The sequence below is a fragment of the Podarcis liolepis genome (genome assembly GCF_965112155.1).
Source record: "Podarcis liolepis genome assembly, chromosome: 7".
Classification (NCBI taxonomy): Eukaryota; Metazoa; Chordata; class Lepidosauria; order Squamata; family Lacertidae; genus Podarcis; species Podarcis liolepis.
Genome location: NC_139561.1, coordinates 91,147,577 through 91,167,596, shown reverse-complemented (window position 1 = coordinate 91,167,596; position 20,020 = coordinate 91,147,577). Strand labels below are relative to the sequence as shown.

At 46.5% G+C, this 20,020-nt stretch overlaps 1 protein-coding gene and 1 long non-coding RNA gene across 2 annotated transcripts in view; both read right to left on the bottom strand.

Annotated features, from left to right (window-relative positions):
• LOC310712949 overlaps nt 1–20,020 on the bottom strand; it is a 2,318,697-nt gene that overhangs the window by 2,281,450 nt on the left and 17,227 nt on the right. The gene's annotated exons all lie outside the window — the stretch shown is intronic.
• PPM1N (protein phosphatase, Mg2+/Mn2+ dependent 1N (putative)) lies at nt 199–19,880 on the bottom strand. Its single transcript, XM_083516287.1, has 5 exons — nt 17,356–19,880; nt 11,551–11,668; nt 8,161–8,275; nt 6,574–6,637; nt 199–725 (listed from the first exon to the last, which is right to left on the bottom strand). Exons 1-5 carry the CDS (start codon nt 18,280–18,282, stop codon nt 696–698), a joined length of 1,254 nt encoding a protein of 417 aa, XP_083372413.1. The 5' UTR covers nt 18,283–19,880; the 3' UTR covers nt 199–695.

The window sequence follows — 20,020 nt, the reverse complement described above, 5'->3', positions numbered from 1 at the left end:
AGAACCCAGAGATGCATTTTAAATAAAAGGACACGTTCGACTCATGTAAAAACACGCTGATTCCCTGAGAAATAAGACTAAGAGCACATATTGATATAGGAATGTATTAGATAAAATGTAAATAAATATACAATAGTAAGAGTACATTCATGTAAAAAAGGAATATACAACGGTATAGACAGGAAGTCTAGAGTGTTGGAATGTATATGATTTGGGGGGGGATTTTGTTTTTGTTTTTTCTCTTTGTTCTTCCTTTTTTGGTTTCATTTTCTTTCTAGGTATATAAAATTTGTATATAATTTTTGCATACATGTTGGAAATGATAGTAAGTCCTGTAACGTAATATGACGTTTGCCGATGTAATATAAGAATGTTAACAAATAAATAAAATGCAAATTCAAAAAAGAAGCAAAACTTATGTCCAGGCAAGAAACAAAACACATGATCTGTTCTAACATGGACTGCCTTTGTCTTGAGTGCCAGCTGTTCCGCTCAGTCCAGATGGTGTTTTCCACCCTGGGGGCGGTGGGGAAAGGGGGCTGTGGTGGCCCCAATCCGACTCGCCCCACCCCATCCATTGTCATCCAGCTTCCTAAGTTTGCCCAGAAATCCTGGTCAGATTTGCTTCCCCAGCCTGCTCTCTTTCGCAAAAATGATGTCTTGGCATCCGTGGTCCAAGCTGCACAGCAGAGCGTTCAATCCGAGGCAGCATTCGCACTGGGGGCCTGAAACGAAGAAGGGCAGGGAGAAATAAGAACTTGGTTGGAGCACCATGAGCAGAAACGGTGTGGGAACTTGTGTCGGAATGCGAGCAGCCAAAATTCATATTTTCTGGAAACTTGAGAATTGGTGGTGTTGAGCAATATATAAATTAAATATTTAAATAAAATCGAATCAAATGAACCAGCCGGTCCGGCTGAAAAGCAGCCTCCGCCACACTTTTCACAAGTTCCCAAAAGTTTATTTGTGGCAGCTTAGCAGATGGTTAGGCTGCTCTGAAACTGGTTTAAGTTTGTAGAATCGATAGCTTCAGAGGACAAAATATCTCTTAGAGGAACTGACACAGAACCCTGCCCAGATGTCAAGGGGAAATTCTTCTATGACCAAGGGAGTGGCTTTTATAATAGCAACCATCCTCTGTGCTTCTAGTAAGCTTGAACATGATCAACAAAGATGGTTTTATGTGCAGATTCTTAAAATCAATATTTCAATCTGCACAAGGAAAGCCATCAAAAGTTTGTGGCAAATGGAAGTGAATAGTGTGTTTCCAGAGTCTGTCACAGTATAGAAGGGGGAAGGATTTGTATTAGCAACCCAAAGACTTTTAAAGGGAACTGCTTTAAATCCCCAAAATGCAATAATGAACAGCAAAGTACAGATGTGGATTTTGCTTTCACTGGCTTTTCTCTTTTATTAATGCACTTTTAAGCTTGGGGGATAAAGCTGTCATAAAAATTAGTAACTGGGTATGGTAAACTAGCTTGTAATAGAGTAAAATCTTTGCACAGTTCAGAGAAGAGGTTTATGCACTTTTTACCCTTGAAGGGGAAAAAACCAATCTGAATCACAAAAGAAATAAAATGCTGTTTGGTGATAAAAAAAGAAGAGCACCTACTGGATCAGGCCATCCTGGCAGGAAGCCACCAAAAGCTCCTAGCTAGGAGCCCCATCCTCTTTTAAAGCCATCCAAGTCCGTGGCCATCACTGCCTCAAGTGGCAGGGAGTTCCGTAGTTCAATTCTGCCACATGATGTTCTTTTACCTGCCCCGAATTTTCCAGGCTTCAAACCCAGTTGTCTGGTGTGGTGGTGCCACGAGGAGACTGTCGCGTATTCCACGCGGCGTTTTCAGCAAAGCACTAAGAGTTCCAGGTTTTTCAGTGCAGTCCTTTTTAATGTGAGCTATACACAGGCTATATACAAAAGAAACAGTCCATACAGAGTACTTACAAACGAATACTCTCCACCACAGCACCACCACACTACAGCACAACCACCACACCCCCTGTTAAACAGGCTTTCCTTTTTAAAACAGGTGATAGCCAATTACACTAATCACACTCCTGCTGAGTCACTCTGACCCAGCAGAGTATTGCATCATCCTGTTGAAGCCTGCAGACTTATCCAGTATCCTGCGAATCCCAACACTCCTCCTTAAGTCAAAGGCTTGAGACCCAACAATTCTCTTAAGTCTCGAAATTTAGGAGCATCCAAACATTTTGTATACAAATCTGCCACATTACATTTTGTGTTACAGTGCTGTACCTTTAATACATTTCTTTCCAAAGCATTTTTCACATTTCCGTATCTTATCGCAATATGTTTACTCTTGCTCTTAAAATTCTGTTGGTTAGCAAGCTGTTGTGCAGCCATGTTGTCACTTAGCACAGTGATTGGCATTTCAGAAGGTATTCCAAGCTCTTTTGTTAGGCAAGCAAACCACTCTATTTGTGATACACATTCGCTTATGGCTGAGTACTCTGCTTCACAAGTACTTGTGGCAACAAATGTTTGTTTCTGGGATTTCCACTGAACCAGGGCATTTCCAATATATATGGCATAGCCAGTGGTAGACTTTCCATTTTCTCTGTCTCCCCAGCTGGCATCAGCGTATGCATACACTTGCTGATCATATCCTGTATCCAGCACCAGTTTGTAATCTTTTGTGCCTTTCAGATACCTTAGGATTCTTTTAAGTGCTACCCAATCTCTCTGAGCCGGATCTGCACTTCTTTGGCTTAACATGTGCACTGCCAATGTTATGTCGGGTCTTGTCCAACAACTTAAATATAACAGAGAACCCAACAGAGAATGAAACGCTGTTGCATTCTCACATTTTTGCCCTTCTGGTTCATTTTTGTACTGGGTAGTTATGGGAGTGTCAACCTCATTTGCCCTCTCCATTCCATATGTCTTCAGTAATTTTTCGATTTTTTCCTTCTGACTCAGAGAGTAAACGCCCTCTTCATTTCTCTGAACCTCTACTCCCAAGTAATTTTGAATCTCTCCCAAATACTTCAGTTTGTATTTGTTACCTAGGCTGTTTATAAACCAAGACACTTGCTTTTGTGCAGTTGTTATTAGACAGATATCATCAACATACAAAAGTAAATAACAAACACTTCCTTGCACCATTGCTGAATATAAACAGGAATCAGCCAGGCTTTGTTTGAATCCCATCTTTTTCAAAGTTGTGTCTATGCATTCATGCCATAGACGTGCACTTTGGTGTAAACCGTATAGTGCCCTTTGCAGTTTTAACACCATGCTGTCTTTTTCTAGCTCATAACCTGGTATTTGCTGTAAATACACCTCGGCGTCAATAGGAGCATTTAAATATGCTGAGGCAACATCAAAATGATTAACTTTTAACCCTCTCAGACTTGCCATTGCTAAAACTGATTTTACTGTTTCAGCCTTTGCTGTTGGGGCAAACACTTCATCATAATGTATCATTTTCCTCTGTGTAAAGCCCCGTGCAACCAACCTGGCTTTCCTCTGACAACTGCCATCAGCCAGCTTTTTCACTTTAAAAACCCACTTACAGCTTATGGGCTTTTTACCTTCAGGCAATTCTGTAGGTACAAACACATTGTTGTTTAGCAGAGAGTTATACTCTGCCTGCATTGCCTTTAACCACGCCTCTTTCTCTAGAGTAGGTAACTCTTGCACTTCTTCAAAGTTTTCTGGCTCAGTTACACAAACCTGGTTTATGGTGGCTGGGAACCCATAACGGTCTGGAGGTTGACCTTTATTACTTCTTGTAGACCTCCTTGGTTCATTAATCTCACCCCCTGGGCTACCTTCAGGACTGCTTTTGGGGTGGATTGACTCTGGAGATCTACCTCCTCCTGTCCCTGTTGCACTTTCTTCTCTCCCCTGCTCCATTCTAGCAGTTGGAGAAAAATGTTCAACCTTTACTTCCTCCCTTTCAGTTTCTCTGGGAGAGCTGCCAATTCTTAGCTTTGTTTCAGCTGCCTTATCAGGTATGCTCGGCAGTAAAACTTTTTCTGGCAGCAGGTTTGCATGTATCTTGGGCCAATTTCTTTGCTCATTAAAGCTGGCTGATCTACTATAACTCAAAAGGTTTTTATCATTTTCAAACCTGTAGGCTTTCGTACCACTTTCATACCCAAGAAATAGCAACTGCTGTGCCCTTTTCCCACCTTTTCTTCGGTTTTTCACAGGTATGTCAACCCATGCCTTTGTCCCAAAGATTCTTAAATGTTGCAAACTGGGACTTTTGTTATAGAGAACTTTATAGGGTATGTCATCTAGTACCCTTGACCACAAGCGATTCCCAATATAATTCGCGGTCTTAATACTTTCAGCCCAGTACTTAATTGGAAGATTTGCATCTGCTAACAATGTTTTCATTTGTGTCTGCAAGACACCTCCTCTACGCTCTGCTACTCCGTTCTCCTGAGGCGTGGCCACATTGGTAAGCCTATGTTTAATCCCTTGGGCACGCAACCAGTTTCTTAGGGAGCTTGCCATAAACTCCCCTCCCCTGTCTGATTGAATAGAGGACACCTTTTCACCAAGTTGCCTTTCTACCCTTCTTACCCAGAACTTCAAAGTTTGGGCAACGTCAGACTTTTGCTTTAATGGATAGACCCAGCCAAATCTAGAAAAATCATCCACTAGGATTAAACAGTATTTGTTGTGGGAGACACTAGGTGGAAAAGGACCAGTTACATCAGCATGAATCAACTCCAGTGGTTTTTTGGTTTCTCTCTGGCTTGCTCTTGCTACTGGGCAAGCCCTGCTTTTAACCTCCTTGCAGATATTGCAGTCTAAGTAATTATCACAACTTTTTATGTTTTTCATCCCCCCACACAACTCCAATGTTTTGTTTAGCACCTTATAGCTAGCATGAGCCAGACGCCTGTGCAGGAGATGAATACACATATCATGGGTCGGGACATTTTGCACATTCGCAACCTTAGATTCACACTGCAGTACATACATATTAGTTCTAAGGCTAGCATTTGCCAACACTGCCCCATTTTTCTTTATCTGGCACTGATCTCCCACAAAATTTACTTCAAAGCCTGCTTTTGCCAAGTCAGGAATGCTCAGGAGATTGTTTTGCAAACTAGGCACACACAACACATTCCTGAATGTGTGTCCCAGCTGTGGGAACACAACCTCCCCCTCACAAACCACATTAGCTTTTTGGCCCGTAGCAAGACTTACATGTTTTTTGTTTGAAGCCCTAGCATCAGTTAGCAATCCTTTTCTTTTACAAAAGGTTTGAGAAGCTCCACTGTCCAAAACCCACAGCTCCTCATTTTCTTGACCATCTGCAGACACCCAAGCGGTAGATTCCCTCTGCTGCCACTTGTGCTTCCGCTGTTTTTGTTGTTTTCTCGGGCAGTCCCGCAGCAGATGTCCACTGGACTTGCAGCAAAAGAACCTTTTTACTTTGTTGACCACCGGCTGGTCTGCAGCAGCTCCTCCTGGCTGTTTCTCCGGCTTCCGACACCTCTGCTCTTCCTGGCTGTTGTTCCCTCTGGGATGCTCCAACAGCTGGGCTGAGGTCATCTTTCGCTCTGCACGCCTGTCCTCCTCTGCATACAACCGCCCAGTCACGTATTCCAGAGTCAGCTTATCAGTCTCTACAGACTCGAGGGAGTTGACCAGCATATCATAGCTGTCATCAAGGGAACTCAGGACTATAAAGACTTTGTCCTCTTCCCCCACAGGCCTCCCTCTTAAGGCTAGCTCCTGGAAACAGCCTGTTAGGAATTTTAGGTGGTTTACCAGGGAGTCCCCCGGTTTCTTCCGACACCGGTACAGTCTCCTGGTCAGTGTTATCAGTGAGCCAGCTGTCTCTCGCACATGGACAGCCTTGAGCGCATTCCATGCCTCACTTGCCGTCACCTTATCAGCTACGTAGACTAGCTGGCTGTCGTCCACTCCAAGGATGATCGTAGCCAAAGCTTTCTCATCCTTCTCATCCTCCTCAGGGGGCTGCGGTGGCTCTTCCACCACTTTCCACAGGCCCTCACGCTTGAGGAAGTGTTGCATGCGGACCGACCAGGTGCTGTAGTTCGTGGCCGTCAGCTTCTCCAGCAACACGCCAGTTCTGGACTGCTCCATCCCTGCAGCTCACCTCCAGCACCCAAGGCTAGATAACTGCCACCTGTACTCTTGCGCAGCGGAAGCGTGCTGGGCCCATAACCCTGTCGCGTATTCCACGCGGCGTTTTCAGCAAAGCACTAAGAGTTCCAGGTTTTTCAGTGCAGTCCTTTTTAATGTGAGCTATACACAGGCTATATACAAAAGAAACAGTCCATACAGAGTACTTACAAACGAATACTCTCCACCACAGCACCACCACACTACAGCACAACCACCACACCCCCTGTTAAACAGGCTTTCCTTTTTAAAACAGGTGATAGCCAATTACACTAATCACACTCCTGCTGAGTCACTCTGACCCAGCAGAGTATTGCATCATCCTGTTGAAGCCTGCAGACTTATCCAGTATCCTGCGAATCCCAACAGAGACCCTCTGGACTCCCTTCCAACTCCTACACACAGTTCAATAAGATCCGGGGGTTTCTTACCGGCATTTCTTGCTCCTCGCGACTCTGCTTCGCCCGCTGATAAGCCTCCATGATCACAGCTCTCCTGTGAGAGGAACAAGGTGGTCACTAGCTTCTGGTACCCCAAGCCGCTTGGCCCTCCTTTCTTTGCAGAAAGAAAAGCTTCTGAGCATAAACAGAGTGCTTTTCATACAACCACCGAGCAAACACAGCCACAGATCTGGGGTTAGGGGGCACCGACTTTACTCAATTTAGGATAAGCCTGAAAATGGCCTTTCTTGACAAATGTAGTCTATGCCCTTTTAAAATGTGGTTCTTTTTTGGGGGGGTGTAAAATAAAATAATAATAATAATAATAATAATAATAATAATAATAATAATAATAATTTATTATTTGTACCCTACCCATCTGGCTGGATTTCCTCATCCACTCTGGGCAGCTTCCAACAAAGATTAAAAATTCCTTTACAATGTCACACATTAAAAGCTTCCCTAAACAGGGCTGCCTTAAGATGTCTTCTGAATGTTAGGTAGTTGTTTATCGCTTTGACATCTGCTGGAAGGGCGTTCCACAGGGCGGGCGCCACCACCGAGAAGGCCCTCTGCCTGGTTCCCTGTAACCTCACTTCTAGCAGTGAGGGAACCGCCAGAAGGCCCTCAGCTCTGGACCTCAGCGTCCGGGCTGAACGATGGGGGTGGAGACGCTCCTTCAGGTATACTGGACCGAGGCCGTTTAGGGCTTTCAAGGTCAGCACCAACACTTTGAATTGTGCTCCGAAACGTACTGGGAGCCAATGTAGGTCTTTCAGGACTGGTGTTCTATGGTCTCGGCGGCCGCTCCCAGTCACCAGTCTAGCTGCCGCATTCTGGATTAATTGCAGTTTCCGGGTCACCTTCAAAGGTAGCCCCACGTAGAGCGCGTTGCAGTAGTCCAAGCGGGAGATAACCAGAGCATGCACCACTCTGGCGAGACAGTTTGCGGGCAGGTAGGGTCTCATCCTGTGTACCAGATGGAGCTGGTTATTGTGTTCTTGCTTTTATTTTGGTTTTATATTTATATTGGTTTTTAAGTTGATCTTTTCTGTGAACTGCCCTGAGACCTCCAGGTATAGGGCGGTACAGTGGTACCTCGGGTTAAGTACTTAATTCCTTCCGGAGATCCATTCTTAACCTGAAGCTGTTCTTAACCTGAAGCACCATTTTAGCTAATGGGGCCTCCCGCTGCTGCCACGCCGTCAGAGCACAATTTCTGTTCTCATCCTGAAGCAAAGTTCTTAACCCGAGGTACTATTTCTGGGTTAGCGGGGTCTGTAACCTGAAAGGTATGTAACCTAAGGCGTATGTAACCCGAGGTACCACTGGATATAAATTCAATAAATCATCATCATCATCATCTGGACCCCGCCCCAAACTCCACCCACAGGTCCGTACTTGGCTCCACCCACCGGCCCAGAAGCCCCGCCCAGGCCCCGGAATCCTTTAGGTTTCGAAAGCTGGTGATCTTTCTTTCTGGAGCGCACCTAGAAGAAACGGACCCCCCTGCAGATATGAGAGCGGGGTGGGGGCAGGTGATTCCCAGGGAATGGAGAGGGAGATCATCATACTTACTTGCTAGCCAGGCCTCCCCCAGGGGGAAGGTTAGGGTTCGCTTCTGTAGCCAGACGTTGGAAGACGGAGACGAGATTGGGACCCCCTTCCTGTTCCAGTAGTTCATCGTAAAGCTCTGGGGTGAGATTTGGGGTGGGGTGGGAGAAGTGGAGGGGCTGGTTACCTCGATGGAGCTGGCAGAGAACTGCCCCACGAATGGCTTCTAGGTCCCCATCCAGACACAAACAGGTCCACGAATAAGACTTTAGAGGTCCTGGGCCCTAAGGAAGTCAGACTATCCTCCACCAGGGCCAGGGCCTTCTCAGTGGTGGCTCCGACCTGGTGGAATGCTCTGTCCCAGGAGACCAGGGCCCTGCAGGATTTAACCTCCTTCCGCAGGGCCTGTAAGACAGAGCTATTCTGCCCAGCTTTCAATTTGAACTTAGCCTGATCTTTTATTCCCCTTCCTTCCGTCCCCCTCCCCTTTTTATGAAGATTACCCGCTCTGGGATCCCACAGCTAATTCTCCCCTGGTCTCCTTGCTGGCCCAAATAGGACTAATTTAGCCAGTTAGCCCTGGGGATCATCTAATGTTTACTGGATGGATTTTCCCACTAAATTGATTTATTGTTATTCACATTTTATATGGTATTTTATGCTGTTTTTTTGTTGCATCAATTAAGTGTTTTAAATTTGTTGTTAGCCACCCTGAACCGGGAAAGGTGAGGTATAAATAAATTATTATTATTATTATTATTATTATTATTATTATTATTATTATCTTTATTTGAGTTTGCAGAACAGGCACCGAAGGACGAGAGTTCGAATGATCAAAACAGAGCCCTATGCAATAGAGCTCAGCTCCCCCACCTGCTGTTTGGCACAAGCCTTGCAGAACCTGAGCTGCACCTTTGCAAGACCTGTGTAACTTTGCAAGACTCTTTCTTGCCTAAGCTCTGAGCTCGGCTTCTCAGATCTATAGCACTGCATGTAGACGACCAAGCCAAACAAAACGGTGTCCTTGTGTTATGTACTGAGTTGAATGGGATCCAAAATGCAGCAGTCTGATTGGTCCTAGAACAATAGGATCCAGAATGCAGCAGTCTGATTGGTCCTAGAACAATAGGATCCAGAATGCAGCAGTCTGATTGGTCCTAGAACAATAGGATCCAGAATGCAGCAGTCTGATTGGTCCTAGAACAATAGGATCCAGAACACAGCTGTTTGATTGGTCCTAGAACAATAGGACCCAGAATGCAGCAGTCTGATTGGTCCTAGAACAATAGGACCCAGAATGCAGCAGTCTGATTGGTCCTAGATCAATAGGATTCAGAATGCAGCAGTCTGATTGGTCCTAGAACAATAGGACTCAGAATGCAGCAGTCTGATTGGTCCTAGATCAATAGGATTCAGAATGCAGCAGTTTGATTGGTCCTAGATCAATAGGATTCAGAATGCAGCAGTCTGATTGGTCCACAGGAGCCACCCAATCCAGCTCCAGGTGGAAGTGAATCCGCAACCTGATTGGCCTACAGGAGAATCCTGGAATTAGCCAATCACATGGAGCCCATTGTGTAAATAATGTATATAAAGCAGACATTCTGGGGGAACTTCCATTCCTCCTCACCGCTATGAGCTGAATAAAGAGCATGAAATCCACTCTCGACTCTGAGTATATTTCACCTTGGCAGAAAGGACAGCGGAAACTGTGGTGTCTTTAGTATATATGGTTTCATTTATCCATATGAATAACCTGAGTCTAGTCTGGAGGGCTCATGGCATTCGCAGCCCTACAGATCTTGTGTCTCCATTAGTCTTGGGATCCAGCACAGAGCAAGCAAGACTCTGTGTCTCCAGCTTCCAGCCTCCTTCCAGCTCAGCTCACACCTCAAAGCACTGGCTATTGTTCAGATAGGTGAGGGAGCTGAAGGACAGTCCCACCCGTCATCCTGGGGGGGCCTTGCAACTCTTGCAACCTAGCTTATCCTTTTGGGGTGCGAAGGAGGACGCTTTAGCTCAGGGGTCAACAAACTTTTTCAGCAGGGGGCCGGTCCACTGTCCCTCAGACCGAAATAGATTTTCCAATGGACAGATATCACTCTTATGTGATTGTAATTGTGGGGCACCGGAATCGTTGCATCACATAATCTTTGATTGTGCTTCTCACTCATCAGCCAGGAGCAAGTTTCTTGATCCATAACTAAAGGGAATCGCCGATGATTCGAATGAAGCCAAACTGAGATATCTACTAAATGATGAAGACCCCCCTAAGATCACTCACGGTTGCCAGATTCTTGATCAGCGTCCTATCCCTAAAGAAGAAAAACGGACTCCTGTGCGGCTCGGATAACCCTTTTAAACCATGATATATGTTTTAGGATGTAACTAGGTGATATCACCACTGATGTCTTTTATTAATTTATGAGCAGAGGGCGATGTTTATGTTGTAAATTTATTGTAATGTATGTTGTTGGTCTTTTGCTTATTTTGCTTTGGTTCTTGTCTGTTTTTGTAAGTTTTTAGCTGTTTTAAATTTGGAGGTTTAAGTATATATATGTTGGTGGGAAACTGTTGTGTGACGGGCCAATGGCCGTAATAAATATCAATCAATGTCCCTCAGACCTTGTGGGGGGCCAGACTAATTTTTTTTTGGGGGGGGGAGGGAAATGAACGAATTCCTGTGCCCCACAAATAACCCAGAGATGCATTTTAAATAAAAGGACACATTCTACTCATGTAAAAACATGCTGATTCCTGGATTGTCTGCGAGCCAAATAGAAGGCGATTGGTGAAAAAGTTTGCTGACCCCTGTGATGGACTATGTCAGGGGCCAGCAACCTTTTTCAGCCATGGGCCAGTCCACCGTCCCTCAGACCGTGTGGGGGGGCCAGACTATTTTTTGGGGGGGGGGATGAACAAATTCCTGTGCCCCACAAATAACCCAGAGATGCATTATAAATAAAAGCACACATTCTACTGATGTCAAAACACCAGGCAGGCCCCACAAATAACCCAGAGATGCATTTTAAATAAAAGGACACGTTCTACTCATGTAAAAACACGCTGATTCCCGGACTGTCTGCGGGCCGGATTTAGAAGGCGATTGGGCCAGATCCAGCCCCCAGGCCTTAGTTTGCCTACCCATGTTTTAGCTCATTGTTGTGCAAAGAAACCTGTCTGAGCAGCTCACCCACAGATTCCTCTGTTAGATTCTAACCCTCACTTGGGTACCCAAGAACTGGAAGGGACCCAGGGCATCATCCAAACTGACCCCGCCCCCAAAACCTCACAGCACTACTTTCCCTTCTGTTATTTTTCCTCCCCGTTCTCAAAATCCCACTCCTCCCTTTTGCCAGCGGCCAACGAGGCCTCCCAGGCCCCGCTCCGTCACAGCGCAAACAGCGTACGCACCTGCCACCCTCTTCTCCAGAGAAGCGTCCAGCTCCTGCTCCTTCTGCAAGGCCTCCTGGGAGACGCCCGGGGCAGCTGGGAAGCAGACCACGATGCAGGTCATGTTGTCACGGCTGCCCTGCAGGGAGAGCGTAGAGCATACCTGTCAACTTACAGATTTGAAAATAAGGGATCAGCAGCCTCGAAAATAAGGGATCAGCAGCCAAAATAAGGGATTTTCCAAGGGGCACAGGTATGTTCAACTTCTTCTTTTTTTATATAAGATATTTATTAAGATTTTTTTCACACATTACAATAAAAATGAAAAAAGAAAAAGAAAAATGCAAAATAAAAACAGTTAAAAACACATTAATTTTCCGTTTCTTATTTTCCGTAAGCTTATTTCCCCGGACCTCCTCATACCTCCCTTTTTTGTATTCCACTTAAATTTATTAGTTCAGCAAATCCTTACCATTAAGCTTTTACCCATTTATAGACCTTTGTTTCATATTCTCTTAAAGCATTACAGCTGGAAACCACTTAATTTCTATCCAACATCATTCTAACATTCATTAATTTTACAATATTTCTGTAAGTAATCTTTAAATTTCTTCCAATCTTCTTCCACCGACTCTTCTTCCTGGTCTCGGATTCTGCCAGTCATTTCTGTCAATTCCATATAGTCTATCACCTTCATGTGCCATTCTTCCAAAGTGGGTAGATCTTGTATCTTCCAATACTTCGCAATGAGAATTCTTGCAGCTGTTGTAGCATACATAAAAAAAGTTCTATCCTTCTTTGGCACCAATTGGCCGACTATGTTCAGCTTCTGAGCCCCTCTGAGCCAAAGGCAGAAAGCCCAGCCAGCAGCCAAACAAAGCCTCATCAATAAGGGACAGCAGCGGGACATGGCACTGGGATAAGGGACTGTCCCGCCAAATAAGGGGCACTTGACAGCTATGGCGTAGAGTCGTCTGAGGATTGTGTCCTCCCGCCTGCTTAGCAAAGCAATTGTTTTGCAAGGGTGACAACCATCTTCTTCAACCTGGAGGACCATATTCTCCCAGGACAAACATCTCAGATCCGTTTCCTTCCTCCCAGATGCACGAGACAGAGCCAGCCCAGTCTGTTTACAGGCAATGCTTTGACTCTTTATAGGAGGAAAAGTTGCAATATCTGGAGGGTTTTTTAGCAGAGAAAAAGGGCACATATTTTGGGGGTGCAGACAGCATGTTAGAGTTGTGCACAGTTATGCATGGTGCAGAGAAAGTGAGAATGTGCAGCTTTTTTAATAGCATTTTTAATAGCATCAGTGTTGGTGCTGACCTTGAAAGCCCTAAACGGCCTTGGTCCAGTATACCTGAAGGAGCGTCTCCACCCCCATCGTTCTGCCCGGACACTGAGGTCCAGCGCCGAGGGCCTTCTGGCGGTTCCCTTGCTGCGAGAAGCCAAGCTACAGGGAACCAGGCAGAGGGATTTCTTGGTAGTGGCACCCGCCCTGTGGAACGCCCTGCCTGTGGAACTGTGACTCCTGCATTGCAGGGGTTGGACTGGATGACCTTTGGAGGGCCCTCCTAACTTTACAATTATGAGATTCTATAGCTTATCTTTTCCGTTTTCTTTAAAGCAGGGGCAGGACAGTTCCCTGGAGCCCAGTGAAATTCGGAGGGACACCTGTTCCCCTCACCTGCTGCTTTAACCTCCTTCAAGATGCTCTACGGACCGCAGCTCCTTAACAAACTCTTCTGGAAACTCACCTTTCCTGCTCCTCCTAAAGGGCTGCTTGACGCTCCACTGTCCTGCTTCGCTAATCCTGGGCCTCCAGTGCCCTCAGTTGGCAGCTGCTTCCTTAAGCCCTTGGGGGGTGAAGCTGGTGTGTGTTAATTACCTGGCTGGGCCCAGGAATGGAGATGAATGCCCAGCAGGAGAAGGAAAAGGTTCCCACAGGGCAGCAAAAATCTTAAAACTGAATGTAGTAAGTCCCACAGATCCAGTTAAGCCAGGAAGATCTCAGGTTCCTCTAAACTTGGGTTGGTTGGTTTAACACCCAGCTTGCTGGGAAGAATGGCAGATGCAACTAATAGACTATATGGAGATGGCAGAAATGACTGGCAGAATCCGAGACCAGGGAGAAGAGTCGGTGGAGGAAGATTGGAGGAAATTTAAAACTTATTTGCAGAAATATTGTAAAATTTTTGAATGTTGAGGGCATTGAAATGAACTGCAGGGGTTCTAGCAACAAGGTAAAATGTAAGATTGGATTAATAATAGATAGACTAATAGGACATGAATTTGCTGAACCAATTTTTTAAAAGGGATACAAAAATGGGAGACGTGAGGAAGTCAGGAAAATAAGTTAACTAAAGAGGAGAAATCAAGAAAGAGGGAATTTTTGTTTTCTTTTGTTTGTGTTTTTTCTTTTTCTTTTTTTGGTGTTTAATGTCTGTATTTTTGTATTTTATAACTTTGTATCTTTTTCGTTTTTTGTATTTTTCTAAACTTTTCTATTGTTAAAACCTAATAAAATATTATAATAAAAAAATAACACCCAGCTTGCTGGGGAAACTCAGCCAGATGGGCGGAGTATAAATAATATATTATTATTATTATTATTATTATTATTATTATTATTATTATTATTATTATTATTATTATTATTTCTATAATATAATATAATATAATATAATATAATATAATATAATATAATAATATTTTTTATATTATTATTATTTCTTCAGCCTGCTTAATACTTTAATTTTCATTCTGGGGAAGGGGAGTAGTTTTTCCTTTCCTTTCAAGGAGTTGCGATCCCTGCATTGCAGGGGGTTGGACTGGATGACCCCTGGGGTTCCCTTCCCACTCTGTAATTCTATGAAATGGAGGCAGTGAGAGATTTTACTTTCTTGGGCTTCATGATCACTGCAGACGTTGACAGCAGTCACGAAATTAAAAGACGCCTGCTTCTTGGGAGAAAAGCAATGACAAACCTAGACAGCATCTTAAAAAGCAGAGACATCACCTTGCCAACAAAGGTCCGTATAGTTCAAGCTCTGGTTTTTCCAGTAGTGATGTAAGGAAGTGAGAGCTGGACCATAAAGAAGGCTGATTGCCAAAGAATGGATGCTTTTGAATTCTGGTGCTGGAGGAGACTCTTGAGAGTCCCATGGACTGCAAGAAGATCAAACCTCTCCATTCTGAAGGAAATCAGCCCTGAGTGCTCACTGGAAGGACAGATCCTGAAGCTGAGGCTCCAAGACTTTGACCACCTCATGAGAAGAGAAGACTCCCTGGAGAAGACCCTGATGTTGGGAAAGATGGAGGGTGCAAGGAGAAAGGGACGACAGAGGACGAGATGGTGGGACAGTGTTCTCAAAGCTACCAGCATGAGTCTGACCAAACTGCGGGAGGCAGTGGAAGACAGGAGTGCCTGGCGTGCTCTGGTCCAGGGGGTCACGAAGAGGCAGACACGACTAAACGACTAAACAACAACAACAACATTTCTGCGGTTACTCGCCCTTCCCCCTAAGGTCCTAGGGTGGGTGATGAGATCAAATCACATTATTAAACAGAATTTAGAACACCTTGCCATCGTCAAAATAAGGTGGCTCTAAAAAGACGCACCTCCTGTCACTATTTCGGGAAGAACTGTCTGGCTGCAAGAGCTATTTGACAGTGGAACGAACTCTTCGAAAGTTCAGCCAGAGGGCTCTCCATCATTGGAGCTTTTTAAGCAGAGGTTGGAAGGCCATCTGTCAGGGATGCTTTAGCTGTGATCCCTGCACTATTGCCGGGGAATGAGGAAAAGCCTTTGCAAGTTCTGCGGTTCCTTTCTATTCAACTTGCCCTAGCTGAAGGATGCTATTTCCGGATTCCAGAGTCCTCCCATTCGGAGGTAGAATGCCTTATGATTTACCTTAATTACTGGTTTGCTGAAGCTACGAAAACTTAGGAGCAGCCTTGTTCAATGATTTACATCTCCCAGCTGGGAGGTTGATTGGATATCCGACTTTTTATTAAGGCACAGGTCTCCATACACCTCTGAGAAAGAGGCCTGTTTTGCCTTTAAAGTGGCAATTTTAAGGACTCATAAAATCACAGAATTGTAGAGTTGGAAGGGGGCCCTGAACATCATCTAGTCTAACCCCCTGAAATGTTGTCCCATACAGGGTTCGAACCTGCAGCCCTGATGTTATCACCACAGCAGAAACATTTGTAAGGGATGGTAAGTTACATTTTTTTCAGGGGAGCAAACGCTTGTCTGGTTTTAATAATTATTTTAACCGTGTAATGAGTTTTATTTATTCTGTGTTTTGCAAAGGCATCAATAATAATGGGGGGGTGGACTAGATGGGCACTGGGTGCCCTTTCCAATGCTGTTATTAGAATCAAAGAATTGTATTGCTGGACAGGACCCTGAGGGCTAACTAGTCCTACCCCCCATCAATGCAGGAATTGATACGATGTGATAATCTTTATTGCCATTGTCCCATACAGAACAATGAAATTGAAAAAATCTACATCAGACATTCAAAAACCAACAAGCCTGCTATCCCAGCTATCCCAGCCTGGTTAGCCCCCTAAAAACTCTGATACCCCATTTTAAAAATACAATATACTCCCATAGAGACTCCTTACACTGCGTTTAAAACCAAAATCGCATTTGGATAGAAACTGTTTCTCAGGCGGCTAGTCCTAGTCTTTATAACCCTGTACCTTCTTCCAGAAGGCAGAAGCTGAAAGAGATCATTTCCGGGGTGCACACTATCCTGCGCTATCTCTGCAGCTTTCTTATGGCACCTGGAAGCATAGATTTGATCCAAGGTGGGAAGAGTGCACCCAATTATTCTCTCCGCAGTCTTTACAACCCTGGACAGCATTGTTTTTCCCCTGACCGTGCAGCTCCCAAACCACACACAGAGACCATAAGTTAATACTCTCTCCGCAGTACAATGATAAAATGCCATCAACAGGTCCTTTGAGAGATTATTTTTGCAGAGGATTCTCAGAAAATATAACCTCTGCTGTGCTCTCTTCATCAGGTCTTTGCTGTTTTCTCCCCAGGTTAGGTCATCTCTCAACTCCATTCCCAGAAACTGAAACACCGAGTGCTGTTCCACACACTTCCCCTCAATAATGAATGGCTAAATATTTAATTTACGTTTCCTAAAGTCCACAATAATCTTTTTTGTTTTCTTTAAGTTAAGGAGTAAGTTGTTTTCCTGCATCACTCCCTCAACTGCTCAACTTCCTTCCTATAGGCCTCAATCTCGATAATCTGAGACATCTAGAAATCTAAAGGTAAAGGTAAAGGTAAAGGGACTGTTAGGTCCAGTCGCGGCCGACTCTGGGTTTGCGGCACTCATCTCGCTTCATCGGCCGAGGGAGCCGGTGTACAGCTTCTGGGTCATGTGGGCAGCATGACTAAGCCGCTTCTGGCGAACCAGAGCAGTGCACGGAAACGCCGTTTACCTTCCCGCTGGAGTGGTACCTATTTATCTACTTGCACTTTGATGTGCTTTCGAACTGCTATGTTGGCAGGAGCAGGGACCGAGCAACAGGAGCTCACCCCGTCACGGGCATTTGAACCGCCGACCTTCTGATCGGCAAGTCCTAGGCTCTGTGGTTTAACCCACAGCACCACCTGATTCCCTTCTAGAAATCTAGTTGGCCGCAATTTCCACGATACTGAAAGCCCCTGTCATGGATGCTTCCGCTGAGATCCCTGCATTCCAGGGGGTTGGACTAGATGACCCCTGGGTGCCCCTTCCAACTCTACAATTCTACGATTCTAAGTGAGAACCCCCTGCCTCTATCCTCCCCCCTCACCTTGTAGAGGCAGGAGTCCAGCACGCACTCGCAGACGTCCCGCGGGCTGCCGGTGAGGCAGAGTCGCGAGCGCACAAAGGCGCACAGCCCCGCGTTGTCAAAGGTGTCCCAAACCCCGTCGCAGGCCAGCACCAGGAACTCGTCTTCGTCGGGGCAGCGCTCCAGCTGGTAGACCTCAGGCTCGGGGGACACCGGCTGCTCGGTGGGGCCACGCCAAGACACAGCCTTGTAGCCAAAGTCGCCCAGGGCCCGGGAGACGGCCAGCGACCCGTTGACCCTCTGCAGCACCACCGTGCCGCCGGCGTTCTCGATGCGCCGCCGCTCCCTCGGCTTGGTGGGCTTGTGGTCGTCGGTGTAGAAGGTGACGGCGGCCGAGCGGCAGAGGAGGGCCCTCGAGTCGCCCAGGTTGATGAAATACAGGTGTCGGGGTGACACCAACACGGCCACGGCAGTGGTGCCGGCGTGCTCCCAGGCCTCGGCCCGCGACAGGTCCTGCATGCGCCTGTCGATGGCCAGGAAAGCCTCGCGCACGGCCTCCTTGACGGCTGCGGGGTCCTCCTCCTGGCCGGACAGGGCCTCGGCCTCCAGCACATGCCCGAGCAAGTGCCTGGCACAGAACTGAGCCACCGTGCTGCCCGCGTGCCCGTCGTACACGGCAAAGAAAGCCCAGCCGGCCAGGGCTCCGGGCAGCTGGGGCTGAGCGGTGTGGGCGTCTTCCATGTGCGCCCGCCAGCCTTGCATGGAGCCCAGGCCGTACCTCAAGCCGCCCACCTCTCCTTCCTCCAGAAGTTTCTCTGTCTGGGGCTTGTCCAGGAAAAAACTGGGGACTTCCTGGGCCTCCTCCGCTTTGAAGAACAAGGAGACCCTTCTCTCGGCTTCAGCCACCAGGAGCCTCACGAAAGTGGCCATGCTCAGGAGCTTGGCCATGAAGCGCAACGTGTTCCCCGCAATGTCAAGGGGGCTGTGACCTCCCCTGGCGATCCTGTTTTGCTGCTGTCCTTGAAGAGCAGAAGAACAGGAGAGCCTTTGGGGTCAGGCCAAGGGCCCATCGGCTCCTTGCAGAGGCAACCACAAGCCCCAACCAACTTTTGAGTGCTCTCTTTGAGGGACGACTCAGGCTGGCATCTTGAGAGACGTGCTAGGGATCTCTCTTGTCCCTGGCGACCACCCGCTGTTGGTCACCGGTGGCTCGCAGATCCTACCCTCTTCCGGAAGGTTGCACAATTTGGCGCCTGGCAGTCCCTGAGCTTTTGACGCCCGTTGTGTGATGGGTGCTGCACGTTAGTCGAGGAGAGTCGTTACAGCGTCGCAGCCTCAGTTCCTGATGGTGGTTTGCCCATGGGACCACCGTGGCAGTCCAGGTGGTCTTCGCTAAAGTCCTTCCTCTTTAGACGGTCCGCACATCATCCCCTCTTCCGAAAATAGCATCAGCTGTTCACCCCTAATGTTCCTGCTCTGCTCCCGGCTGCTTCCAGCATCGTCTCTGGGTCACTCCCGCAGCTTCCACCCCCCCTGCCCTGCACCCATCTGTCCCCACCCTCCAGGAAAGCCGTTCCCAATTGGCTCTCGGCTTCGGCATTAGCCCAGCGGCTCGTAATCTCTTCATCCAGTGCTAAATATGGGGTTTAAAACCCCCTAATCCTTGCCTGTGTCAGAGGCGGCCTTTGCAGGGACTCCCACTCGGGATTCACCTGCCCCCCCCCCCACTCTGGCCGCCAGATGGTGCCTTTCGTAGCAGCCAGCGGGAGATACGGTTTCTGTTTTTAAAGCCAGGCTCCTCTTAGGGCCAGTTACGAAACAGAACCCAGAAGGTCGCAACCTTTATCCTGGTATTGCACTCCTTTGCAAATGGCCCCAATATGTTTCCTTCTGCATCACCTAATTGTAAATTGGGGAATTGAATTGGGGAACATAAACCGGTGCAAGATGTTTTGGAATTTCATTTTGATGGATGTAATAAGAAAACGTCGCCCAAGATTAATGTTACCGAATGTTTTCTATAACACCAACGTAGATATATTGTCAAAAGAACCATTCTTCTGTATGATGTTGGCAGCTCAGATAGTCTTTGCAAGTCGATGGGAAACAGCCCCAAATCTTACAAATCTGGACTGATACCTGATGATTAGATAAGGCTGATATTCTCTTACTTGGACTTTGTTATTTTAACCCCTGGGTAGGCAAACTAAGGCCCGGGGGCTGGATCCAGCTCAATCGCCTTCTCAGTCTGGCCTGTGGAGAGTCCAGGAATCAGCATGTTTTTACATGAGTAGAATGTGTCCTTTTATTTAAAATGCACCTCTGGGTTATTTGTGGGGCATAGGAATTCGTTCATCCCCCCCCCCAACATATAGTCTGGCCCCCCACAAGGTCTGAGGGACAGTAGTCCGGCCCCCTGCTGAAACAGTTTGCTGACCCCTGTTTTAACCAGTACTTATTCTATGTCCCTATTTTACAGCTTTGCTTTTCGGTTTTTAATTTCCACCTGTTTAATTTTCACCCTCTCTTCCCTCTCTTCCATATACGTTATACAATCTTTACCAACCACCCTTATCCGGGCAGCTCTGCATATTCCAGAACGACTCATAGGCCAGCTGGGCTGCAGGAACCTCACCTCTTCAGAGCCCTAGTCTTCATTCTTTCATTCTGTTTCATTTTTAACGCA

Excerpts from the sequence above, each read along its gene's own strand:
- PPM1N (XM_083516287.1), bottom strand. The coding sequence starts at position 18,282 with ATGGCCAAGCTCCTGAGCATGGCCACTTTCGTGAGGCTCCTGGTGGCT. Across the intron at positions 11,669-17,355 it reads TGGACTCCTGCCTCTACAAG|GGCAGCCGTGACAACATGAC; the intron begins GTGAGGGGGGAG and ends CTCTCCCTGCAG. Across the intron at positions 6,638-8,160 it reads GGGGGAGGCCTGGCTAGCAA|GAGAGCTGTGATCATGGAGG; the intron begins GTAAGTATGATG and ends TTCCTCTCACAG.